This window comes from Macaca thibetana, chromosome 16, assembly GCF_024542745.1.
Source record: "Macaca thibetana thibetana isolate TM-01 chromosome 16, ASM2454274v1, whole genome shotgun sequence".
In the NCBI taxonomy this organism is placed as follows: domain Eukaryota; kingdom Metazoa; phylum Chordata; class Mammalia; order Primates; family Cercopithecidae; genus Macaca; species Macaca thibetana.
The window spans coordinates 29,865,558-29,880,678 of record NC_065593.1 but is presented as its reverse complement, the minus strand read 5'-3'; the positions used below and the strand labels follow the sequence as shown (position 1 = coordinate 29,880,678).

At 43.3% G+C, this 15,121-nt stretch overlaps 1 protein-coding gene across 2 annotated transcripts in view; it reads right to left on the bottom strand.

Annotated features, from left to right (window-relative positions):
- Positions 1–5,708: 5,708 nt before the first annotated feature.
- UNC45B (unc-45 myosin chaperone B) overlaps positions 5,709–15,121 on the bottom strand; it is a 39,736-nt gene continuing 30,323 nt past the window's right edge. For both annotated transcript variants that reach the window (XM_050762511.1, XM_050762510.1), the window contains exons 18-20: positions 13,301–13,418; positions 10,369–10,524; positions 5,709–7,154 (exon numbers count right to left, since the gene is read on the bottom strand). In XM_050762511.1, coding sequence (XP_050618468.1) covers positions 6,894–7,154; positions 10,369–10,524; positions 13,301–13,418 — 535 coding nt within the window. In that variant the 3' untranslated portion in view covers positions 5,709–6,893. The remainder of the gene's footprint in view (positions 7,155–10,368; positions 10,525–13,300; positions 13,419–15,121) is intronic.

The window sequence follows — 15,121 nt, the reverse complement described above, 5'->3', positions numbered from 1 at the left end:
ATCGTTTTCTCCTGTATCCATATTGGACAATTTTTCCATTTACTATGGACATTGGGGTTATTTCCATTTGGGAGCCTGATGAAAAGTGTTCTCTCTCATTGTGACACACAAACACAAGTACATATTTCTGTTGGCTGTGTACCTTGGAGTTGCTGGCTATGCATATGTTCAATTTTATGTCAAGCACTTTTAGGGGATACTGCCAAATACATCTTCCTAAGTTTTTGTAGCAATTCACACTCCCATCTGCAGTGTATAAGAGTTCCAGTTATTCCATATTCTCACCAACACTTAGTTTTGTCAGCGTTTTAATTTTTTTAAATTTGCTTTTTTTTCACACAGGGTCTTCCTCAGTCACCCAGGCTGGAGTGCAGTGTCACCATCATGGCTCACTATAGCCTCAACCTCTAGGACTCAAGCAATCTTCCCACCTCAGCCTCCAACTCCCAGGCAGCTGGGACTATAGGCATGCGCCACCACACCCAGCTAACATTTTTAATGTACTCTTTGTAGAGATGGGTGTCTGTACAAGTAGCTTGCTTTGTTTTTTTTGTTTGTTTGTTTGTTTTTCTGAGACAGGATTCCCTTTGTTGCCCAGGCTGGAGCGCAGTGATGCAAATCTGGCTCATTGCAGCCTCGACCTCCTGAAATCAAGCAATTTTCCTGCCTCAGCCTCCTGTGTAGCTGGGAACCACAGGCACATGCCACCATGCCTGGCTAATTTTTAATTTTTTGTAGAGATGCAGTCTCAATTTGTTGACCAGGCTGGGACAAGTTCTTTACTGATTAAATGTTTAGCAATCTCTTTCCACTCTGTGGCTGACTTTATTACTGTCTTAATAGTGTCTTCTCATGAATTGAAGTCTTAATAATGTCTTTTCATGAATGGAAGCTCCTATTTAACAAAGTTGTCCTCTTTATCAACATTTTCCTTTATGGTTAGTGCTTCTATGTCTCATTTAAGAAATACCTGCCTCCTCCAACTCATGAAGATAGTATCTAGTGTTACCTTCTAGAATATTTCTTTTTTATTTTTTTAAACTGTCTAGCCCTGTGTCATAAGAATATTTCTAGTTTTACTTTTCACATTTAGATCTCTAATCCACCTGATGTTTGAGTGTGTTGTGAGGGAGGGGTTAAGTTTAATTTTTTTCATATGGATAGCTAGTTGACCCAATATCATTTGTCGAAAAGTTCATACTTTCCCCACTGTTCTGTAGTGTCATCTTCATCATAAGTCAAGTGCACCTATATGTGTGAGTCTATTTCTGAATTCTCTCTTCTGTTTCATTGGTCTATTTTCATATTCTTTTGCTGACATCATACCATCTTAATAACTATGACCTTATATTGATATTCACGGTTAGTCTTCCAACTTATTCTTGTTTTCTTTTCTTTTTAGTTAAAAAAAATATATGTAGAAATGGAGATTCACTATGTTTTCCAGGCTGGTCTCAAACTCCTGGTCCCAGGAAATACCTTCTGCCTAAGCCCCCCAAAGTGTTGGGATTACAGGAGTGAGCCACCATGCCTGGCCAAACTTTATTATCCTCCAAGATGGTCATTGCTATTCTTGATTCTATGGCTTTTCATAAACATTTTACAAATAACTTACCAATGTTTGTCCCACCAAAAGCCTCAAAGTTTTATTGGGCTTTCATGGAATCTATATATCAATTTGGGGAGAATGTATATCTTTATAATGTTGTCATCCAATCCATGAATATAGTAATATCTCTCTATATGAGTTTTCTTTTATTTTTGTAAATAATATTTTATAGTTAGAATTCTTAAACATCTTTCATAATTTATTTCAAGGCATTGATGTTTTATGATATTACAATGGCACCATCTTTAAAAACTTAATTTCCTGTTATAGGTATGTAGAAATACAATTGATTTTTGAAAATGGACTTTGTATCTAAATTCACTTATTGGTTCTAACAGTTTGTAGCTATCAGATTTTTTACATGTACAATCCTGTCGTGTGAATAATTTAAAAGTTTTATTTCTAAGTTTTCAATTTTATGCTTCTCTTTTTTTCTTCTTTTTGTATTGTAAATTGATAATTTTTAATTGTATAGATTGATGGGTTCCGTGAAGAGGGAGTTGTGTGGGGAAAAAAATTTATGGGGTATAAAATGATGTTAATGATTTATGAATGCAGTGTGAAATAATTAAATCAAGCTAGTTAACATTTCCATCACCTCAAATACTTAACATTTTTTCTATGGCAAGAACATTTGAAATTTACTTAGCAATTTTGAAATGTACAACACTCTACTATTAACTATATTCACCATGCTGCGCAATAGAATGCACAAAAAGAAAAATCATATTGTCCCTACTTGAAATATCCTATGACCATCACCTCCCCATTTCCCCATCTTCCAGCTTCTGTCACCACCATTATACTCTCCACTTCTGTAAGTTCATTGTTTTAAATTCCACATATAACTGAGAACATGTGGTATTTATATTTCTGGGCCTGACTTATTTCACTTAGCATAATGTTCTCCAATTCCGTCAATGTTGTCACAAATTTCAGAATTTCCTTCACTCTCTCTCTCTCTCACTCGCGCTCTCTCTCTCTCTCTTTTGAGATGGAGTCTCACTCACTCCGTCACCCAGGCTGGAGTGTAGTGGCACAGTCTCAGCTAACCGAAACCTCTGCCTCCCAGATTCAAGCCATTCCCCGGCCTCAGCCTCCCGAGTAGCTGGGATTACAGGCATATGCCACCACACCCAGCTAATTTTTGTATTTTTAGTAGAGACGGGGTTTCACCGTGTTGGTCAGCCTGGTCTCAAACTCCTGACCTCGAGTGATCCACCCACCAAAAGTGTTAGAATTACAGGTGTGAGCCATTGTACCCAGCCCAGAATTTCCTTCTTTTTAAAGGCTGAATAGTATTCCATTGTATATATGCACTACATTTTTTAAAATCCATTCATCTGTTGATGGACTGAGGTTGATTCCATTACTTGGCTATTGTGCATAGTGTTGCAATGAACATAGGAGTGCAGATATCCCTTCGACAAACTGATTTCGAGTCATTTGCATTAATACCCTGAAGAGGGATTTCTAAATCACATAATAATTCTATTTTTAGTTTTTTTTTCTTTTTGGGCGGGGGGATCTCCATACTGTTTTCCATGATGGCTGCACCAATTTACGTTTCCACCAACAGTATACAAGTGTTTCCTTTGTTCTACATCCTCACCAACACTTATCTTTTGTTTTTTCATTTGAAAACACTCTGTTTTGAAATAAAGTACAGGATGATTAAAAATATAATAATAAATATTCTGACAAGTGAGAGATTATATCTCATTGTGGTTTTACTTTGCATTTCTCTAATGATTAGTGATGCTGAGTATTTTTTCATTATCTGTTGGCTATTTGCATGTCTTCTTTTGAGAAATGTTTTTATCACTGGAATGCAAGGATCTATAAATGTGACATGCCACATTAACAGAATGAAAGACAAAAACCATATAATCATCTATTAGATGCCAAAAATCATTTGATAAAATTTAATATCCTTCTATGATAAAAACTCTCTCCTATCTTCCATTCCCTAGGCAGAGAGTCAGAGCAACAGAGAGAGAGAAAGAGAGAGAGAGAAAGATGACAAAAAATTTCACCAAATTAGATGTAGAGGCATATATCTCTTTGAGGATAACCCTGAGTGCAAATTTTTAAAAAAGAAACGTAACTCGGCACAATAAAGGTCATTTATGAGAAGCCCACAGCTAACATCACACTCAAAGCCTTTCCTGTAAGATCTGGAATAAGACAAGGATTTCTATTGTTTTAGTCTGTTTGTGTTGCTCAACAAAATACCTGAGCCCAAGTAATTTATAAAGAAACAAGGTTTATGGCCGGGCGCGGTGGCTCAAGCCTGTAATCCCAGCACTTTGGGAGGCCGAGGTGGGCGGATCACGAGGTCAGGAGATCGAGACCATCCTGGCTAACATGGTGAAACCCCGTCTCTACTAAAAAATACAAAAAAAAAAAAAAAAAAAAAAAAAAACTAGCCGGGCGAGGTGGTGGGCGCCTGTAGTCCCAGCTGCTTAGGAGGCTGAGGCAGGAGAATGGTGTGAACCCGGGAGGCGGAGCTTACAGTGAGCTGAGATCCGGCCATTGCACTCCAACTTGGGCGGCAGAGTGAGACTCTGTCAAAAAAAAAAAAAAAAAAAAAAATATATATATATATATATATATATATATATATATATATGCTTATCAAATGGCAAAGGATTAATATGATACAGACCAAGTTATCTGATAGCAACATACTTCAGTTAAAAGTAATGATAAAAATGATGAAATTTTCCATTATATGTTGGGACACTAAGAAACATACCTCTAAGGTATTCATAGGTTTTCTGTAAGAGAATTGGTTGGAAAAACCTAGAAAGTTGGCAGGTATTGGCTGTTCCTTGCTGGTTTTGAGCAAGCTACCTCAATAAAGAGATAATCTTAGGCTAGCATCGGTCTGTTTGATCTCAGGCTAGCATCGGTCTGTTGGAAAGCATAGATGAAAATAAATAGGAATCTGCAAAGAAGGGTCCTCTTACAAGCAATGGTGACTAAGAGTCTAGGCTGGAAAAGCCAACCACTTATGTAATCTAGGCAGTGGGAAACAAAGGTATTTGTCACAGCTTTTCTTAAAGGCCTCCCACGAAGACTTAGCCAGATAGTAGACCAGTGGCAAAAATCAGATGATGGAATTCAGCTTTCCTCTGGATCTTGTTGGACTATTTATAAAATATTCATGTTAAAGAATGTGGTTGCCCAGACTGGGCAACATAGTGACACCCTGTCTCTAAAAAAAAAAAAAGTTTTTAATTAGCTGGGGGTGGTGGTGTGTGCCTGTAGTCCCAGTTATTCTGGAGACTGAGGTAGAAAGATCACTTGAGCCGTGGAGACCAAGGTTTCAGTGAGCCATGACTGCACCACTGCCCTTGAGCCTAGGTTACAGAGCAAGACCCTGTTAAAAAAAAAAAAAAAAAAAAAAAAAAACCCTGCAATCCAAACAAGATGAGCTTTATCTAACTAGCCCTGAATGCCACTGGCAGATGTAACCTCATGAGAGTCAAAATGAGTAAGAGTATGGCCCTATCTCTGAAAGAGTTTTGTTTAAAGGAGCTAAATACACCCACTCAAGCCCACATATGAAGAAAGAAGGAAAGAATTTGACAGGGGTCAAATCATGCCATTTATTGATGATGAATGTTGTATATATCTTCAGAAGGGCCACACCTTTTTGAATGTTGTCATTCTCTATCATAAGGATATGATGAGTATAGTTTCCTGCTGTGAAACAAGCCCATGCAAGAGTTAGTAAAATGTAGGCTGTATGTAAAGATCTGAGAAACTAAGGTTTTAGTTCTGTAGAGGTATAGCGGGTATTATGTTGGATTTGGCCCATACCGCAACAGTGCAACTTTCTGATAGTTTGTCTCTTTTCCAGGCATATGTACACTTACACTTACTACACAACAGAACGTTGTAAATTGTTTTCACCAAGGACCATAAATCTAAATGTCCCACCCTTTACCCAATGCTGAGATCAGAACTGTTGACCCTTCAATAAATGTAGGTAGAATTGGGACATACCTGAGTGACAGTACTAGATCTTAGCTATCTCAACCATGCTAAAAAGGCAGTATTAAAAGAGAGGTTCTGATCTATGGCACAGTACTTGTGTCATTCTTTTGTGGCCAAGCCTGACATACAGAACATGTTCTTTGATCTGCCCAGGGTACATTCTCTTGTGGTGGCACACCTCTTCCATTAATACCCCTAATCAGTCCATGTCAATTGGACAGGGATGAAGCTCCTTCTTAACCTAGACTTGTATATATGACCCAGGCCTGGCCAATTAGCATTCCACCTCTGAATATGATTGGTTCATAGATGGAAATGTGACCTGAGACATAGACATATCAGAGTCATTCCTGGGAACTTTGCTGAGTTATTGAGAATGCTCTTCTCTCTTCTCTTCCATAATGAACTATAATAGCTATGTAAGCCTGGGGCTGCTGGGGACTCTCTTTCCTATCACAGGGAGAGAGCCCGCCAGGGAATGAGATCAACCTATAATAAATAAAAGACAAGATATGGGGAGAGAAAATGAGAGAGAGAAAAAGACACATCCATGGTGATGACATTTGAAACTCTGGATCTAACAATGTCAGACCTTCCCTGGATGGCCAAGATACATGAGCCAATGAATTATTTATTTTTTGTTTGAAGATGATCTTATTTGTATTCATCATGTCCGTCTTGCTTGGAAGACTTTCCCAAGCAAATTGCAGAAGTCATGTCTCACTGTTGAACATAAACTCTATTTCCATCACAGTGAAGTGATGGGAATGGGCATAGGGCTGGGACAGAGCACTGAAGGTGAAACACATCGTTCTGAACAGACTGATTCAAATAGTGTGGGAGAGAGGTCATGAAAACAGCACAGATCAGCATCCAAATACAACAGCATTAACCTTTATATGCACACACTCATTAGTTCCTACCTTACCACGAAATCCATTTTCCAAAATATAAAGAACTTCAACCTATTATCATGGCCTTCAAAATGGGTACAAAAAGAATGATCTAACCTATGTTCTAATCATGGATGAAAATTATTCTTGGAATTTCTGAAACTTGACAGATGTAAGGAGATAGGAAGCAAGAGAGAGAATGAAACATCCAAACTCTGTCAGGACAAAGGAGAAGATTCACAACTCAGGGAACGGTCAAGTCTTTCCTTTATATTGAGACTTCCTTGTCACTGCTATGATCCCTAGATGACCTGACACTCCAGGAGAACCCAACCCAGGACTCTGCACAGTACAGGACCACTCCCAGCATCCCTGAGGGTCCCTGTCTAAGACACTGGTTTAATGAAGCCATAATCCATGCACTTGATGAGACATTCTCGGGCTGTCTGAACCACTTCTGCCTTCTTCTCATCTGGCTCCTGTTTGCCCACCACAGTCAGGATCTCCAGCAGCTCACTCTCCACCAGCTTTTTGGCCAGCTCAGCATCGGCTGCCAGTAGGTTGTAGGCGATGACCAGGCCCCGGTGTTGGACAGACAGCTGGTCGTGCAGGCAAAGCCGCTGGAGGATCTCCAACCACTGGGTTGTCTGGAGGCAGGAAAAAAGGTAAGGAGGGTGCTAAGTTTGAGAGTGTCCCCAGAGTTCATGTGTTGGAAATGTGGGTCCCTGGTGTGGCAATGTTGGGAGGTGGGGCCTTTAAGAGGTGATTAGGTCATTAAGAGGAATTAATGCTGCGTCACAGGAATGTGTCAATTCTTGCAGCAGTGAGTTCTCGCTCTCAAGAGCTAGATTAGTAACCATGATAGCCAGTCATGGCCCCAGTTGCCACCTCTTGTGTTTTATCCTTTTCACACACACACATTTCCCCTTCTGCTTCTAAATCATGCTATGACACAGCATAAGACCTTCACCAAAAGCAAATGAGATGATGCTGTCTGATCTTGGACTTCCCAGCCTTCTGAGCTGTGAGCCAAAATAAACCTCTTTTCTTTTACCTAGTCTCAGGTATTCTGTTACAGCAACAGAAAATGAACTAAAACAAAATAATTAAAGGAATCAGCATAACTTAGCTATGGTCACGCATCTGGAAATAGTAGAGGATTCATATTCCAAATCCATTTATTTCTTAAGCAGCTTAAGAAGCAAAGGGCCAGACCCACTGCAAACCTGAGAAGAACAGGGATGCAGAGTGTTCAAAAGGAGGATTCTCACCCTGGGCACATGGGCAATGCCTGCTTCTGCCAAACCAGGTGCCCTTTGAGACATCAGCTCTAGACATTCAGACATGCTCTCCCCCAGCCCTGTCTTTAACTGGAATCAACACAAGAGTCAAATGTATCCTCACTTCCATTCTTCTCCATTCCCAGCTATGAAGCAACCCAACTACTATTCTTGGGAAGGTAGGACTCTAGACCCCTCTGATCATCCCAGGAGACAGAGATAATGCTAAGAATAGAACCAGGAGGCTTTACTCCTGTATCATTCAACAGATATACTTGGGGCAGCAGAGTAGAATGGTCATCAGCATGGGGATTTGGAATCAGAGAGGCCAGTGTTCAGGTCCCAGCTCAGCCACTTACCAACTACATGGCCTCAGCTAAGTTATTTAACCTCTGTAAGCCTCAGGGTCATCTTCTACACCTACCTCTAACATTGTGGTGATTTAATGAGATAATACATGGAAAGAGCTTAGCATGGGGGCTGGAGCACAGTAAGTGCTCAACAAGTAGAAGTGGATACAGGGCAAGTAGGTGATGATTTAAGACACCAACCCAGGCCAGGTGCGGTGGCTCATGCCTGTAATCCCAGCACTTTGGGAGGCTAAGGCAGGTGGAGCATGAGGTCAGGAATTCAAGACCAGCCTGGCCAACATGGGGAAACCCCCTCTCTACTAAAAATACAAAAATTTGCCAGGCGTGGTGGCACACGCCTGTAATCCCAGCTACTAGGAAAGCTGAGGCAGGAGAATTGCTTGAACCCAGGAGGTGGAAGTTGCAGTGAGCCAAGATTGTACCACTGCACTCCAACCTCGGCAAAAGAGCAAGACTCTGTCTCAAACAATAAATAAATAAAAATAAAAATAAATTAAAAAAAAAACACCAATGCAAAGGTTTTCCCTTGAGCTTCTTTGCACCTGTTACCCTCACCTGGCATTTGTCAGCAGGGCTCGCTTTCCACAAGCACATGGGGAGACAGATGCAGGGGGAAGAAAAGGCAAATTCTTGGCTTTTGAGCATCTAACCCAACTTTTGTAAACTCTGCACTGAATGTCCTTCCAAGGAAAGAACATGAAAACTCAGCTAGCTGTGGCACGGTTCTAGGCTGGAAAGTTTCTATGCTGAGGTGTAACTGATAATGGGTCCCGGGCCCATCAGTCCCTGGGATGAGTCACCGAGGGTCAAAGGAAGCAGTGATAGAAACTCAACAAGGATAGGATTCCAGGGCAGGAAGCATAGCCCAGGGCATAGCCCAGATGACATGAGACTGTAGAGATGTCCAGCATCCAACATGGCCATGGGGTGGCACAAAAGATGAGTCTGAGCAGCTTCACAGAGTCCCCAGGAAGCCCCGTGTCAGAACAAAAATGCAGCCAAGATTTCTGAGCACCACAAGGAAGAACGAAGAAGTGGACAGGAGTGGGTTGGCAATCCTGAAGGGTTCCAATCCCTTCCCAACTAACAGGCTGTGTGGCCTTGGTCTAGTTGCTTTTCTGCACTTCAGTTTCCTCATTTGTTAAATAGGGATGATGATAATAATAATATCCACCTCACAGGGTGGTTTGGATGATTAAATGACTTAATAAATGTAAACACTTAGGGCAACACCTGGCACTCAGTAAGTGCAAGAAGTCACAGAGGGTCCTGTGAGGACTTACAAGAGTTATGTGCCCAGTAACACCAGAAGAGGCTGCTTTAGGGCAGTGGTTTCAAAGTGTGGTCCCCAAGCTGTTAGCACCCCACCCCCAATCTACTAAATCAGAACATGTGGGGAAACTGTTTTAACAAGTTGCCTAGGTGATTCTTAAACACATTACAGTTTTGAGAAGCTTGCCTTAGGGAAAGAGGTTGAAGTCCAAAGACCATGCAGGATGAACTACATTCAACAGATACACCCTTGTCAGATGCCAGGACAACATAACCCCCCTTGGAACTTAGAGAACACACCCGCTGATACATACACACCTTACACTGACTATCTAAAAGAGCCTGCCTTTAAACCAGATATGAACACCTTTGAATTGAGATGTCCACATTTTTCACCACGGGGAGAGATGAGTGCCCACAAACTCTTCAGTTTGGTAAAATAAGGAAAGTTTCATTGTGCACTCCCATGTTTGTGACTATACAGAGATCATTTCCATTACACCTGCTGCAATGGAAACAGTCTCATAGCAGCTGGTCATTGTGTCCACTTAAGAGAATCTGCAGCTTTTTTGCCAAACCTTAAGTTCCTTATGGCATCCCAACCACAATCGTGCTTCTCTTGGGAAGCTCTGAAGCTCCATGGCAGTGATTAGCATTGCTGTTGTTCTTAAGCAATGAGGTATATGCACCTCTAAAGGCAATGGGTGAAACTCCAGTGGGAGGGGTTGAGCTAGCACACTTGGGAAGACCAAATAATGAATGTAAGGCACTGAAGGGAATAGACACTCCTTTCCTTAGGCAGTAAGAACAGATGTCTGGCGGCTGTGAGAGGTTTCTTTAGGAGCTGGTCTCCCCAAAGGATCATCCAGTGTGGTCTGTGAGTGGGGAGATTCCCTGGAGCCCATCCAACCCTTCCTATCCCCAGGGCCAGCTCTTACCACTTGAGTCATCTTGAGGCACAGTTTCTTGTGTGCTGCTGTCAGCATGGCCAGAGCCCCTGCAGCCGCATTCTGCACCTTATCATCATCCTCCCCGCAGAGCAGCACCACCAGCTTCAGCCGGTCGTTCCCATCAGCCAAGAACCTTTCCTGTACCTGTGGGAGGCAGGAACATGGCTCAGAGAAAACTGTCCCCAATCTGCCCAGCCTGAAGAGGGTAAGATGCATCTGAAGTTCTCCAACCCAAGATCCCTTAGCGTTTCCCTCTGAGCAGCTCACTCATGCTACCTCCCCCAAGAAGCCTTCCCCGATTGGTTGAATGAAGGGGCTACAAATTCTTCCAAATAAAGAAAACAAAGAATTCCCCATCTAGTGTGCTTCACCACCTCTGTTTGCATTCAGCCTCCACAGCAGGGGAAGGAGGCAGGCACAGACTCCTGCAGGGTAGATGATGCCTGAGGAACTGTATTTCCCATCGCTTTGGGGAAGCTTGGAAGGTTTCTCCCACAGTGGATGGGCCTTCAGGGTCTTCCATAAAAAGATTTTGCAGGGACTGGGGCAGAAGCAGGGAACAATTAGGTGGTTTGCTCGGTATTAGAAAGCTACAGTGCCGTCTCCACCAGGTGAGAGATGAGGCTTCCCAAGGATCTGAAAACCAGGAGAAGAGCTTCCAGGGGACCAGTACCCTGACATGTCTCAGAGAGGTATTAACCCCTCGCAGCATCTCATCCTCAACCCTCTGCACTACTGTAAAATCTAGGTGGTCAAGTCTCAGAGCATTCTACTGGGCCAGGTTTCTTAGAAGTGGAACTCCAAAAGGGGACCAAGATCACAGCTTCCCAGGTGTGACCCTCTATCTTCATCTCCCTGAAACTGGAGTAGTGGTCATCGGAGGTGAGAGCATGGCAGAGGTCACCATATATCAGACGGGTCAGCATGGCCCCTTCTCATGGGATACAGTTGTTTCTGGGAAGCAGCTGCCCTTACATGGACTACATTTCCCCATTTCTCACATCTCGATGTGGTGGTGGCCTAGTTCTCATAGATGGAACATGAGCGGAAGTGATGTGTGTCACTTTTAGGCACCTCTCCCTCGGTCTCCCCATTCACCATCAGAGTGGAATCCACTCCCAGTGTGGCAGAGGAGAAGGCAGTTCTTGATGATCAAAGAAGCCTGGATCCCTGAGTCAGCTTGAAAGTGAGCCACCCGGCTGGGCGCAGTGGCTCACGCCTGTAATCCCAGCACTTTGGGAGGCCAAGGCGGGCAGATCATGAGGTCAGGAGATCAAGACCATCCTGGCTAACACGGTGAAACCCTGTATCTACTAAAAATACAAAAAATTAGTCAGGGGTGGTGACACGCGCTGTAGTCCCAGTTACTCGGGAGGCTGAGGCAGGACAATCGCTTGAGCCCAGGAGGCGGAGGTTGCTGTAATTCGAGACCACACCACTACACTCCAGCCTGGGTGACAGAGCCAGACTCCATCTCAGAAAAAAAAAAAAAGTGAGCCATCAAATCCAAATCCAAATACGACTTTGACATGGTGAGCAAGAAATGAACTTCTATCCTATTGGGACCACTGAACATTTTGACTTGAGTTGTTGTAGCAGCCGGTACTCCCATAGGAAAGGTTGCCTCCCTCCTCCCATTACCTCCCTCAACCTCTCAGCCTCTCAACCCCATCTCCCTGGACACACTCTCTGTCTCCCCCATGGCTTCCAGGCCCCCAGCCTAGCCTTAGGCCAGCTCCCTGGTAGACCCTGGTAGCTTCATTTCCCCTGACTTTAATATGCTTTTTTTTTTTTTTTTTTTTTTTGAGATGAAGCCTTGCTTTGTCACCCAGGCTGGAGTGCAGTGGCATGATCTCGGCTCACTGTAACCTCTGCCTCCCAAGTTCAAGCAATTCTCATGTCTCAGCCTCCAGAGTATCTGGGACTACAAGCACCCACCACCATGCCTGGCTAACGTTTGTACTTTTAGTAAAGACAGAGTTTCACCATATTGGCCAGGCTGGTCTCGAATTCCTGACTTCAAGTGACCCACCCACCTCGGCCTCCCAAAGTGTTGGGATTACAGGTATGAGCCACTGCACTCGGCCTTTAATAGGCTTTAATGGGTTAGGTTTTCCCCCTAAAACAGTGAGAAGATCTAAGGTTCAGGCGTTGGGGGTAAACAGACTGGGTCTCTCGCTAGTCCCTACATGGGGGCTCAGGAGGGTCATTCAGCTTGGCCCTCATGTTAATGAAGGGCCTCAAATTTAGACCCTGCTGTTATATCTGATAAGATTATACCTACAGGCACAGCAGTACTCTGACAGGATGGGAAGAAGAAGACATTCACCAGATGGGTATCATTTGTCCCATGACTGGACCATGAGGCCTATAGCACATTCTGAATTCATTTTATTTTTATAAACCCTATAATTATTCTGTGATGAGTACAGTTAATATTGCATTGCAATTTCTATGGGAACAGTGGTAGTTCATTAAATGCTGACATTTAAGACATCCCGAAATGGTTGATAACTGTATATGGCATTTCTTCATTTTTTTATGTATGTGGAGTTTCAATAAATGCAAGCAGTCTAGCCTTCCTTGACCTCTGAGAGGCCCTGGTCTCATATCCTGCTTTGTTTTAAGTTTATTTAGGCCTAAGTAACTTAGGGAAATGGTGTCTTCCACCTCATCTAGCCCAGGGTTTGGATTCAAAGCCCTAGCTTTGTATTTTTTCTTTTATGCATATCTGTCTCTCAGGGTCCCTACAGGGAGGGGGACTGTTATCTAGGAAAGATTTAGGGATTCCTGGATTTTCTGCCCAAAGCGTTACCTTAATGCCATCATAACAGCCCCCGATCTCACCCCAGGGTCTGACCCTGGCCTGTCTCTCCGTGCCTTGATCATGCCCGGGTCTCCGTCCTGAGCCCCGCCTCACCTCCTTGTGGAGCACCATGTTGCACATGCACTCGGTGGCTGCCTGCCGCAGCTGATCATGATTCTCAAACATGTAGTTCTCGATGTCCGGCAAGGCCCTCTCCTTAAAGATCTTCTGCCTAGGGTAGGAGGGTGGAGGAAGACAAACCCTTGAGTCTTCTGCAGTGATCATGGGGGTTTTCTGGCCATCTAGGCACCATTCTTCCATTCTGGTGCTATCCTTCCCACATCCTCAGCCAGCATGGTTTATGTGGCATCAAACAGCCCCCAGCTCTAGGAGGGGCACCATGGGCCTAAACTAAATGATATAGCATGGCGTCCTGGCCACAGCAGTGGGTTCTGGATGTCACCCAACTGGAAAGCCTCTGTATTATTGCAGTAAAGAAATTCTCTCTCTCTCTCTCTCTCTCTCTCTCTCATCCTGGATGTAGATCCAAGAAGATGTAAGGGCCAGAGCTGCCCTCACAACCATGAGAGAGCAGAAAAGCCCATTGAGAATTAAAACAATACAGAAAGGAGAGGAGAGACAGAGAGAACAGGAACCTAAGACAGCTTTGTAAGCCCTGCATCAAGCTACACCTGAATCTTGCTACCCCAGACTTCTTATCTACATGAGCCGATAAATTTCCTTTATGCTTAGGCCTATTATAGTTGAGTTTTCTGCTACTGGCAACCAAAAGAATCCCAACCCAGTACATGCTGACATACTCCTCCTTCCACAGAGGAATACGTTTCATCCCACTATCCACCTGGATATCTTTTTTTTTTTTTTTTAATACTTTAAATTCTAGGGTACATGTGCACAACGTGCAGGTTTGTTACATAGGTATACATGTGCCATGTTGGTTTGCTGCACCCATCAACTCATCATTTACATTAGGGTATTTCTCCTAATGCTATCCCTCCCCCAGCTCCCCACCCCACAACAGGCCCCAGTGTGTGATGTTCCCTTCCCTGTGTCCATGTGTTCTCATTGTTCAACTCCCACCTATCAGTGAGAACATGCAGTGTTTGGTTTTCTGTCCTTTGGTTTTCTGTCCTTATGATAGTTTGCTCAGAATGATGGTTTCCAGCTTCATCTATGTCCCTGCAAAGGACATGAACTCATCCTTTTTTATGGCTGCATAGTATTCCACAGTGTATATGTGCCACATTTTCTTAATCCAGTCTATCATTGATGGACATTTGGGTTAGTTCCAAGTCTTTGCTATTGTGAATGGTGCTGCAATAAACATACATGTGCATGTGTCTTTTTTTTTTTTTTTTTTTTTTGAGACGGAGTCTCATTCTGTTGCCCAGGCTGGAGTGCAGTGGTGCAATCTTGGCTCACTGCAAGCTCTGCCTCCTGGGTTCACGCCATTCTCCTGCCTCAGCCTCCTGAGTAGCTGGGACTACAGGCACCCACCACCACGCCCAGCTAATTTTTTTGTATTTTTAGTAGAGACAGGGTTTCACCATGTTAGCCAGGGTGGTCTCGATCTCCTGACTTCGTGATCCACCTGCCTTGGCCTCCCGAAGTGCTGGGATTACAGGTGTGAGCCACCACTCCCAGCCATGCATGTGTCTTTATAGTAGCATGATTTATAATCCTTCGGGTATATATCCGGTAATGGGATTGCTGGGTCAAATGGTATTTCTAGTTCTGGATCCTTGAGAGCCAAATCATTAGTGCACTCCCATTCACAGTTGCTACAAAGAGAATAAAATACCTAGGAATCCAACTTACAAGGGATGTGAAGGACCTCTTCAAGGAGAACTACAAACCACCGCTCAACAAAATAAAAGAGGACACAAACAAATGGAAGAACACTCCATGCTCATG